The 11,965-nt window shown below is 44.3% G+C and overlaps 1 protein-coding gene across 1 annotated transcript; it reads left to right on the forward strand.

The window, feature by feature from the left end:
* Nucleotides 1-9,246: 9,246 nt before the first annotated feature.
* On the forward strand, nt 9,247-10,276 carry LOC105464268 (SREBP regulating gene protein-like). The gene is made up of 3 exons (XM_071083678.1): nt 9,247-9,326; nt 9,479-9,656; nt 10,097-10,276. The coding sequence occupies exons 1-3, from the start codon at nt 9,247-9,249 to the stop codon at nt 10,274-10,276; spliced, it is 438 nt and encodes a 145-aa protein (XP_070939779.1).
* Nucleotides 10,277-11,965: the final 1,689 nt, after the last annotated feature.

Genomic DNA, 11,965 nt, shown 5'->3' on the forward strand with positions numbered 1-11,965 from the left:
GGCTCACTGCAACCTCCAGTTCCTGAGTTCAAGAGATTCTCCTACCTCAGCCTCCCAAGTAGCTGGGATTATATGTGCCCACCACCACGCCCAGCTAATTTTTTGATTTTTAGTAGAGACTGGGTTTCACCATGTTGGCCAGGCTGATCTCGAACTCCTGATCTCAAGTGATCTGCCTGCCTTGGCCTCCCAAAGTGCTGGAATTACAGGTGTGAGCCACCATGCCCGGCCCATCTGGGTTTTAAGAAACCTCCCAAGTGATTCCAATGCACGCTCAAGTTTGAGCATCACTGCAGAGTGCTCCCCTACCCACCACAGTATTCTAAGGGAAGTAGAGATGCAGGCAAGCTTAAAATTAGGCCCCCAATTCTGAGTCTTAAGGTTTTTCCATGACCTTTTATCTCTTTATCTTCTCTTTCACTCAGTAAAGTCCTGCATACATCAACCCCCAATTCTCCGTAAAACTCCTAACAATATACTTCACTAAAAGCACACCCAAGTGTCTGGCGCTTTCCCATGGACCTCCATTCACCCATCCATCCATCCATCCATCCATCCATCCATCCATCCATCCATCCATTCCTGCAAACACTCAATCATTCTACACAACTTAATTAAGTGCCTATGATGGTTAATTTTATGTGTCAACTTGATCAGGCTGAGTGGTGCCCAGATAGCTGGTAAAACATTATTTCTGGATGTGTCTGTGACAGTGATTCTGGAAAAGATTAGCATTTGAATCAGTAGACTGAGCAAAGATGATTACTTTCACCAATGTGGGTGGGTAGTATCCAATCTGTTGAGAACAAAAAGACAGAAGAAGAATGAATTTGCTCTCTCTACTTGAGCTGGGGCATCTGTCTTCTTCTGCCCTCAGACATAAGCACCCCCTCGTTCTTGGGACTTGAGACTCAGACTGGAACCACATCACTGGCTTTCCTGGTTCTTCGGCTTGAAGATGGTGTATCATGGGACTTCTCATCCCTCATAATCAGGTAAGCCAATCCTTACAATACATTTCTTCCTACATTTTCTTATATAAATTCCATTTCTTCTGTTTCTCTGAAGGGGAACAGCAAATACAGTCTCAATGGGGCAGGCACTGTGCTGAGTCCTAAGCACAGTTTACTTTGTATAAAAGCAGCTTATTTAAACGTATCTATTTCCTGCACCAAATTAAGATCCCCTGGGAGGATGGGGAAGAGGAGTCTTTAATGTCTTGAGTCCCTAGTTCTTAGCCAAGGCAAGCTTAAAATTGGGCCCCCAAACCAAGGATCATAAAATGTGTGACAGGATTGAATGGGAAAAAATTGAAAAGAATTCTCACACCTCTCGTTTTTAATTCAAAGTCCTTCAGGTCTGAGAATGCTGCCTGTCCTTCCTGTTCCCCAAAGGAAAAACATAAAAACGGTCTCATTAATTCTCCTGGACATGTTTGCCAACTCAGTTGTCCCTCAGCCCTGATGCTAAGTGGGTTTCTCTGTTTGTAGTTAAGCAGGGAAGAGGGTTATTCAGGTTTCATGCCGAGAGTTCACCAGTTTTTCTTCCTGTCACTCAAAACAACCATCTTCGCTTGCCCACTGAATAAGGATAGAGAACTGGGATAGTGAAGAGATGTAATTGAAGATGGGATTTTTACAGCTACAAGACACACACACGCATGCGTGCGCGCACGCACACACACACACACACACACACACACACACACACACACACACACACGTCGTTAGTCTTACAATTTGCCAAGGGCCAATCACAAGCCTTTGGTCAACAAAAAGATTCTAGGAAATGATGTCAAAATCCCTCTTATAAAGAAAACACATCTGTCAGGGCCCAGGGCTGTCAGACAAATTGGCAACGCAGAGAATGGAAGTTACCACCAACCAGGGTTGGAGCCAATGCTGTTGTTGAATAGGCTGGGGGGACAGGCATGAGGAGTGAGTACACTGTGAACATGGCCTCTAGCCTGGAGCACTCTTCACACACCCCACTTTGCAGAACTCAGTTTAAATGTCACTCCTCCCAACCAGGTCAGATCCTCAGCCTTAGCCCTCACACACTGCCACCCTTACAACAAAGTCTTAGTTGCACCGGGAATTGGTGCAGGCGTCTCCACTGGAATGTAAGTGCCATTAGGACAGAGAGCTTGTCCTACCTATTTGCTCATTGCTGCCTTCTGTGTTTCTAGTGCAGTGTGTGGCCCAGTAGATGCTCAATAATTATTTGTTGTAAATGACAATGGAATGAATCCCGGCCCCACACCTGCTAGAATTGTGACTTTGGGCAAATGACTCAATGTCTCTTTAACCCTCAGTTTCCTTATCAACACAATAGGGATAAAAACAGTACCTGCCTCTTATTAGGGTTGTTGTCTATTAGAATGAGATATGTGTGTAAAAGATAAACACAGGCCAGGCGCAGTGGCTCACACCTGTAATCCCAGCACTTTGGGAGGCCGAGGTGGGTGGATCACCTGAGGTCAGGAGTTCGAGACTGGCCTGGCCAACATAGCGAAAACCCATCTCTACTAAAAATACAAAAACTAGCTGGGTGTGGTGGCGTGCACCTGTAGTCCCAGTTACTTGGGAGGCTAAGGCAGGAGAATCGCTTAAACTTGGGAGGCGGAAGTTGCAGTGAGCCAAGATTGCGCCACTGCACTCTAGCCTGGGTGATAGAATGAGACTCCATCTCAAAAAGAAAAAAAAAAAAGATAAACACAGTGGCTTGGCACACAATAGACATTTGATAACAGTCAGTTGCTGTGACTATTAGCTGTATCTCTCACCCAGTGGGAAAAAGCAAGGTTATATAAAGGATGGTGGTCGGACACCGTGGCTCACGTCTGTAATCCCAGCACTTTGGGAGGCTGTAAGTGGGTGGACCACCTGAGGTCAGGAGTTCAAGACCAGACTGGTCAACATAGTGAAACACCATCTCTATTAAAAATACCAAAAAGAAAAAAGTAGCCAGGTATGTTGGCACGTGTCTGTAGTTTCAGCTACATGCCTCCCAGGAGGCGGAGGCATGAGAATCACTTGAACCCGGGAGGCGGAGGCTGCAGTGAGCTGAAATTGTGCCACTGCACTCCAGCCTGGAAGACAGAGGGAGACCTTGTCTCAATCAATCAATGAATGAATCAGTGGTTACCAGAGGCTGGGAAGGGTTATGTGTGGGGGTATGGTTAATGGGTCCCCCCCAAAAAAAGAATGAATAAAACCTACTATTTGATAGCATAACAGGGTGACTATAGACAATAATAACTTAATTGTACCTTTAAAAATAACTAGAAGAGTATAATTGGATTGTTTGTAACATGAAGGATCAATGCTTGAAGGGACGGATACCCCATTCTCCACCATGTGATTTTCACACATTGCATGCTTGTATCAAAACCTCTTGTGCACTCCATAAATATATACACCTATGCACCCACCAAATATAAAAATAATTTTTATAATGAAAAATAAGAATAAAAAGAAATTCCACGACAGAGAAAAAGCCAGGTTATACAGCAACTAGAACATCACCTGGGACATAGTGAGCGCTCAATAAACCTGCGTTAAATACACGTAGTACATTTTACATGCCTCCTTTCCGCTAATCCTAATAGTTGATGCTAAGTCATCAATCATCTTTTCTTCCCACTTCATAGAAGAAGCAGAGGCTCAGGGAGACTGAAACTTGCTCAAATCACCCAGGGATTTGAGAAGTGGCAGATCCAGAATTTGAGCCCATTTGTTTAAGCGTGGTGACACTAGACTGCCAACCCAAGCTCTCTGTCCTCTCTAAGCCTTGGTTTGCTTATCTGAAAACTAAAATAAAATAAACAAACACAACGAGAACCTTGGCCTTGTGGGTCTCAGAGACACCCCACAGAGCCACCATTCCCTGAGAACAGTGGGTGAAATTCTTCCAAATCCATTTGCCTTGAGCACACGCAGTTGGGAGAACTGTTTACATTTTAAGTGTTCATTTTCATGGCATGATAATGTAGCCGGGCTCCATGAGGATTCCTCTCATGCCTTAAGACCAAATCAAGGCCAATGGGCTGAAAGAAGAGAGAGAAAAGAAAGTCTGATGGGCTCTATCTTTATTTTTAGGTGCAGCCATCTCTTGATTGAGACAAACAACCAGTCTCCCAGCCTGTTTCCTGGAGCAGCTTAACATCTCTTGGGGCTTTAATTTCCCACCACCTTTTTCCTAAGTACTCGACTTTTCCTTCACAGATGTTAGGTCTGTTCTTTGCACCTGTCAGCAGGCGTGATGCTCTCCTGATTCCCCGAGGTCCCTCTGCTTCATTACTCTTCTTTTCTCTGTTGCATCCCCCCCAACCAGTGCAAACTTGAAACGTAAATGTTTCCTATCCCAGAATGTAATTAAATCTCTTTAGCCTATATTTTGAAACAACACACATTTGGGGATGTGAGCATGGTAACCAGCTTAATGAGTCCTAGAGTTTGTGTGTCCATTTCTATTTGTGACTGACATTCCCATCCCGCTATCAAAATTAGTAGCCATCAGTCAAGCAGAAAGTTAGAAAGCTATTGTCAGTGAGCGTCAAACAAACCTCAGCTCCAGGTGGGATTGAGGTTTTTCAATAATGAATGTCTGAGCAATTTAACTAATCACTATATTCAGCCTTGCTGAGCTTTTTCTCCCCCTCATACCTAAGCAAACAGAAATCTGGAAAGTTATGAGTCTGGTGCAAGCAAATGAATCTTTAGCTAGAAATTTAACCTGAGAAGAAATCCTATTTCTTTTAAACTATATGCTTGTTTCTATTTATTTCAACCTGTGTCATGTACAGTTCTATGCCAGGAATTTAGACTGAAGCTGAAGTTGAAAAGAAAGCAGTTAAGGAAAAGAAAGAAACCCCCCATTTATCCTATTTAGCAATTTCTAAAATTATCACCCTTATTCTACTGTCCTAGAAAGTGCTTTTCTCACATTATAATATACCTGTTGGCCTCTGTCCATTTTACCACGTATATTTGCAGCAGACAAAAAGGTAAGGTTTCCCCTTAGATTGGAGAAAGCTATCATTTGGGGAATGCAGTGATTGAAGTTTGAATATTATAAAATGTTCAACCCAGCATGCACTGGGGCAGGTATTCTCATAGACAATGACAGGTTTTTGCTTATAATTTTACAAATACATCAGCCCTTTCCCTACAAGATTATGAATAGAAAGAAGTTCAAATGAATTGTCCAATAAGGTTGGGAAAACCAGCAGAAAAATATTCTCAGGATTATATGTAAAAAGGAGTATAATATAACAGAAGAACTGGCCCATGATCAGAATTCAAGACTTAATGTTTCTTAAAATATAAGAGAAGCACATGGATTGGGATGTATCACAGTGCAGAGATTTCAAACATGAGCTTTGGCACCAGGTAAACCTGAGCTGAGTCCAGACTCTGCCTTTTACTGGTTTTGTTGGAGCAAATTTCTTAACGTTTTTTGGCCCTTAGTTTTCACATCTGGGAAATGGGCATAATCACTGTCGGTAACTAATAGAATTATTCAGATAATTTAATGAGATAATGCATGTAAAGTGCTTCACCCAGGACCCAGCCCATAGAGCACTCCAATACATGTCACTATTATCAATATTAATGTACAGGATAGTTCCACATGTCATTGTTGTCATGACTGTTTTGACTATATTTATTACTCTTAATGATATAGGTTGGTCTCTGGGATAAGGATTAAGAAGCCTCATAGCTTTATTAGAATATTGCCAAGACAGTCACTGCAGCAGGGCTATGAGAAAAAGCCTTTTGTTCTTTATTTTTAATATACAGACTCAGCCAAGAAGAAAAAGCCTTCTTCCCTCCCCCGCCCACAGAATAATAAACATAATTCTGTGAAATAGATATGAGATTGCAGAGGACTTTGAAAGGTATTTGTTCAACAGTAATTTTTAAATGACATATTGTTATTACAAAAATAATGGATTTTCCTCGTCTCCAAAAATTTAAAGAATGCTAAATGGCGTGCTCCACTCAGATCCCCTAAAATCCCTTTACATTTCTTCACATCTCTTCCTCAACAGTGGTAAGCTTTTGCTCCCAGTGGCCTGCACCTGTGACTTTGCCTAGGCGACCTGCCTTCAGGCTACTGGAGCAGCTGCATTCAGCTTGTCTGGGAGTTTATGTCCCTAACCCCAGGGTGGCCTTTAACCAATGACTGCTGAGTGAAGGAGTTTGAAAGCCCAGCTTCCTTGCCTTGGGTTAGAATAAACCTAAGGTGTAATTTACACTTAGAGTTTCTCTGTGGGATCAGGCTGAAGTTATCCTCTATGGCAGAGGTCCCCACCTTTGTGGCACCAGGGACCACGTTTGTGGAAGACAATTTTTCCACGGATGGTGGGGACATGGTTTTGGGATGATTCGAGTGCATTACATTTACTGTGCACTTTATTTCTATTATTATTACATTGTCATATATGATGAAATAATTGTACAACTCGCCATAATGTAGAATCAGTGGGAGCCCTGAGCTTGTTCATCCTTCACTAGAAAGTCCCATCTGGAGGTGATAGGAGGCAGTGACAGATCATCAGGCATTAGATTCTCATAAGGAGCTTGCAGCCTAGATCCCTCACATGTGCAGTTCACAGTAGACTTTTTGCTCCTATGAGAATCTAAAGCTGCCACTGATCCGACAGGAGGTGGAGTTCAAGCAGCAATGTGAAGAATGGGAAGTGGCTGGGAATACAGATGAAGCTTTACTCGTTCACCCGCCACTCATCTCCTGTTGTGCAGCCCAGCTCCTAACAGGCCATGGACAGGTACTGGTCCCATAGACCAGCTGGGGACCCCTGCTCTATGGGACTTGGCCTAAAATTGCACGCTGGCTTTGCTTCCTATCCTTTTCTGTCCTGTTTCTTACCTGTTTCTCCGGGAAGCACTCCCTTAATAACTCTGTTGTGGCCAGGTGTGGTGGCTCACGCCTGTAATCCCAGCACTTTGGGAGGCCAAAGCACGTGGATCACGAGGTCAGGAGATCAAGACCATCCTGGCCAACATGGTGAAATCGTGTCTCTACTAAAATTACAAAAAAATTAGCCAGGTGTGGTGGGGAGCGCCTGTAATCCCAGCTACTCAGAAGGCTGAGGCAGGACAATCGCTTGAACCCAGGAGGCGGAGGTTGCAGTAAGCCGAGATCGCACCACTGCACTCCAGCCTGGCAACAGAGCAAGACTCCGTCTCAAAAAATTAATTAATTAATTAATTAAATAATAAATCTGTTGCACATGAATCCTTCTCTTAGGACCTGCTTTTGGAAAGCCAGACCTAATATAACTACTATTAGTAATAGCATCTACCCTTCCAGAGTGTGTGTGTATATGTGTGTGTGTGTTTGGATATTTTATGATCTCCAAATCTGACAATTGTGAAATTGTATAGTACATAAAATGGCGTTTTTGTTGTTGTTTTTTTTTTAATTTAAACACTTATCTTTTCATGTCTACAAATAGGCTTCAACATGTATTTCTAAGAGCCACCTGGTATCCCATTGTAGGGTTGCACCATAATTTAGCCAGTGCCACTCAAACTTTTTTTGTTGTTCATTGCTATGGTAACAGTGTGGGTTGAACATCTTTGCCGGAAAATTTCTGTGTAAGTCCATTTGATATTACTCTACCTGAAAACATAATTCCTGGGTCAAACTGTACCCATATCCAAGGGTTGTGATTCTTATTTCCAAATGCCCTCCAAAAAGGTTGGACCAATTCATACCCTTGCCAGCACTATCCTTGGTCTCTATCCCTACCCTTCCTCCATTTGTAATATTAAAGATTGGTGGGCATGAGCTCTGAGGAGGTCTGGAGCTTGGATGATGAACCTTGATCTTCAAAATAGCTTGAGTGCTACTTCCTCTGCATTAACCAATCTAAGACTCACCCACATTTTAATTTTCATCTCATGTGAATTAAACCGACTTTTCTTGGAAGAAAAGTTTCTTCCTGATTGCAAAACCTACTGCAAGGCTACAGTAATCAAAACAGAGTAGTGCTGGCATAAGGACAGACATCTACACCAAAGGAATACAATAAGGACCCTAGAAATAAACTCTTACATATATGGCCCAGTGATTTTTAGTAGGGGAAAGGGGTAATCTTTTCAGTAAATGGTGCTGGTAAAACTAGATATTCACATACAAAAAAATAAAGTTGACCCCTTTATACTATTTACAAAATTTAGCTCAAAATGGATCAAAGACTTAAATATAAGAGCTAACACTATAAACCTCTTAGAAGAAAACATATAGGAAAATTTTTATGACATTGGATTTGGCAATAATGTCTGAAATACGATAGCAAAAGCACAGGCAACAAAGAAAAAAATACATGGATTGGACTTCATCAAATTATAATTTTTTTTGGATCGAAGGACATTATCAAAAGAGTGAAAAGAAAACTCACTAAATGAGAGGAAATATTTGCTAATCATATTCCTGATAAGAATTAATATTCAGAATATGTAAAGAACTCCTATAACTCAACAACAACAAAAAACAAACAGCACAGTTGAAAAATGAAAAAAGGACTTGAATAGACATTTCACCAGAGAAGACACACAAATGGCCAATCAGCACATCAAAAGATGCTCAACATTATTCATCATTAAGGAAACGCAACTCAAAACCACAATGGGGGCCGGGCATGGTGGTTCACACCTGTAATCCCAGCATTTTGGAAGGCTGAGGCAGGTGGATCACAAGGTCAAGAGATCAAGACCATCCTGGCCAACACGGTGAAACCCTGTCTCTACTAAAAGTAAAAAATTAGCCAGGTGTGGTGGCTGGCACCTATAATCCCAGCTACTCAGGAGGCTGAGGCAGGAGAATCACTTGAACCTGGGAGGCAGAGGTTGCAGTGAAATAAGATTGCACCGCTGCACTCCAGTCTGGTGACAGAGCAAGACTCCTCTCAAAAAAAAATAATAATAATAATTTTAAAAAACCACAAAAGAACAAAATAAACCACAATGGGATACCGCTTCACACCAATTAGGATGGCCACCAAAGAAAGAAAAGAACATGTTTTGGAACATCGTTCATCATAAAAAGAAATTAAATTCTGATATATGGGATAAGAAAAATAAACCTGGGACTTGGCCACGGGCCATGGGGTCAGTGCCTGCCTCAAGGGATGGGGCTGTGGGGTGTGTAGGAGCCCTGGGCCTACTGTGTTCCACAACACAGGATGGTGAACCAGGAGGCCACGGTGTAGCACCGATGTCTGCGGAGGAGGTGGGTGCTCGCCCTGGTCTTTGGGCTGTCATTCATCTACTTCCTCAGGAGCACCTTCAAGCAGGAGGAGAGGAGAGTCAAAGAGAGGAATCTCCTCCAGGTTCAAGACCACGATCAGCCCATTCTGTGTAAAGTGCATTTTAACTCGGGCAATGGCAGTCACCCCAGCAATCAGTGCCGCAACTCCATTCGAGGGGAGCACCTCATCATGAATGAACTATATTTGTGAGAGGAAGGATTTGCTGGTGAATGGCTGCTGCAACGTTAATGTCCCTGGCACAAAGCAATACTGCTGTGATGGCTGCTGGCCCAACTGCTGCTGCAACTGCAATGTCCCTAGCACAAAACAATACTGCTGCCATGGCTGCTGGTCCAGTGGCTGCTGCAACATTAACGTCCGTGGAACAAAACAATACTGCTGCCATGGCTGCTGGTCCAGTGGCTGCTGCAACATTAACGTCCGTGGAACAAAGCAATACTGCTGCCATGGCTGCTGGCCCAACCGCTGCTTCAACATCAACATCCCTGGAACAAAGCAATACTGCTGCGATGGCTGTTGGCCCAACCGCTGCTGCAACTGCAATGTCCCTAGCACAAAGCAATACTGCTGCCATGGCTGCTGGCCCAACCTCTGCCAGCCCAACTGCCGCTGCAACATCAACATCCCTGGAACAAAGCAATACTGCTGCGATGGCTGCTGGCCCAGCGGCTGCTGCAATATCCATGTCCTGGGCACAAAGCAATACTGCTCTGATGGCTGCTGGCCCAGCAGCTGCTGCAACATCAACGACCCTGGCACAAAGCAATACTGCTGTGATGGCTGCTGGCCCAGCAGCTGCTGCCCAACAAGCAGCTTCTCTTGGAGTGCTTCCCCAGTTGGGCAGCTGGGGCATTCCAGAACCTCTTCATGGCAGTTGAAGAACATTTTGAGTTGTGCCTGGCCACATGCAGAACCTCAACCCGGAGCAGGCAACATGAGAACACCTACCAGTACCCCATAGCAAAGTCTTGCTAAGGAGAAAGCCCACCCAACCTCTTCCCTGCATGACAGGTGCAGGGGACTTGCTTCAGCTTGGGCAAAGAGGCCCCACCAAAGAACTTGCCTCCTAAGGCCTGGTTTCAGCACGAGGAAACCTTGGCTTTGACACCTTCTCGTGTTATCATCTTTGGCTTCACTCACCACCTGGGCTTACCAGATGCACCTCTTCCGCAAAGCAGCGTGGACCCTCTATCCGGTCCCATTCGGGAAAGATGAAACCTCAGGCTGGGCTCAGGGAGTGACTTTCTTGGACCACTCAACCCTGGGACTGCACAAGGACCTGTAACTTGTGTTGTCAGGGGGCCGGTGTCACTTTCAGGTGTTTTTGTTTGTTTGTTTGTTTGTTTGTTTTGTGATGGAGTCTAGCTCTGTCACTCAGGCTGGAGTGCAGTGGCACGATCTAGGCTCACTGCAACCTCTGCCTCGCGGGTTCAAGCCATTCTCCTGCCTCAGCCTCCTGAGTAGCTGGGATTACAGGCACCTGCCATCACGCCCAGCTAATTTTTGTAATTTTAGTAGAGACGGGGTTTCACTCTGTTGGCCAGGCTGGTCTTGAACTCCTGACCTCATGATCTGCCCACCTCGCCTCCCACAGTGCTGGGATTACAGGCATGAGCCACCGCACCTGGCCATCGCTTCCAGTTATGATTATAATTTTGTAACATTATTTATTGGATTCCTTTGGAGTAGCAGAAAAATTACAATGTTTTATGTTGGAAAACGCCTTGCCATTCTAGTTGAACATGTTCAAGGATGTTATTTCTGTTGTTGTTTTGTGTTCTTGAGTTTCCTGAGTTAAATCATCCCTTCACCCAGAAAACATGTTCTGTCTTTTAGGGCGTGGATGTTCTCTAGGCAGTTATTTTTGTTTTTATTTCAACAGTATCAAGAGTAGGCCCTGAACATAGCCTCTTAACCATATCCTGGCACCTAAAATTATCTAAAAACTCAGACACTCTTCTAATCTAACTGCAAGATTTCTAGCAGTTGGCACCCCGTGCCTGCCCTCCGGTTCCTTTCTAGAGGGCGTTGAATGTGCTCATATACCCTATGGGAGAGCACTGTTTTAGTAGAAATGTAACATCTCATCCTGGAGGAATTTGTTCTCATTTCTTTTGCCACTTAAAATTAACTGTGGGCTGCTTAGCCTCAGGTACAATGGGAGCTTCAGAAAGGTCAGAGGCAAACTCCTCCCCTGTTCTGTCAACAGAAACCCAATGTTAAGGCAATTTCTTTTTTTTTTTTTTTCTTTTGAGGCGGAGTCTCGCTCTGTCGCCCAGGCTGGAGTGCAGTGGCGCGATCTCGGCTCACTGCAAGCTCCGCCTCCCGGGTTTCCGCCATTCTCCTGCCTCAGCCTCCCGAGTAGCTGGGACTACAGGCGCCGCCACCACGCCCGGCTAATTTTTTTGTATTTTTTAGTGGAGACGGGGTTTCATTGTGTTAGCCAGGATGGTCTCGATCTCCTGACCTCGTGATCCGCCCGCCTCGGCCTCCCAAAGTGCTGGGATTACAGGCTTGAGCCACCGCGCCCGGCCGTTAAGGCAATTTCTAAACAGAGAGGCACATAGCAGCTTACTATTTAAAAAAAAAAAAAAAAATAGAGGCCAGGCACAGTGGCTCATGCCTGTAATTCCAGCACTTTGGGAGGCGGACGCAGGCAGATCA

This window comes from Macaca nemestrina, chromosome 18 (assembly GCF_043159975.1).
Source record: "Macaca nemestrina isolate mMacNem1 chromosome 18, mMacNem.hap1, whole genome shotgun sequence".
Classification (NCBI taxonomy): domain Eukaryota; kingdom Metazoa; phylum Chordata; class Mammalia; order Primates; family Cercopithecidae; genus Macaca; species Macaca nemestrina.

Coding starts and splice junctions, on each gene's coding strand:
- LOC105464268 (XM_071083678.1), top strand. CDS start 9,247: ATGTCTGCGGAGGAGGTGGGTGCTCGCCCTGGTCTTTGGGCTGTCATT. Junction 9,327..9,478: donor CAGGAGCACCTTCAAGCAGG/AGGAGAGGAGAG, acceptor ATCATGAATGAA/CTATATTTGTGAGAGGAAGG. Junction 9,657..10,096: donor GTGGCTGCTGCAACATTAAC/GTCCGTGGAACA, acceptor CTGGCCCAGCAG/CTGCTGCCCAACAAGCAGCT.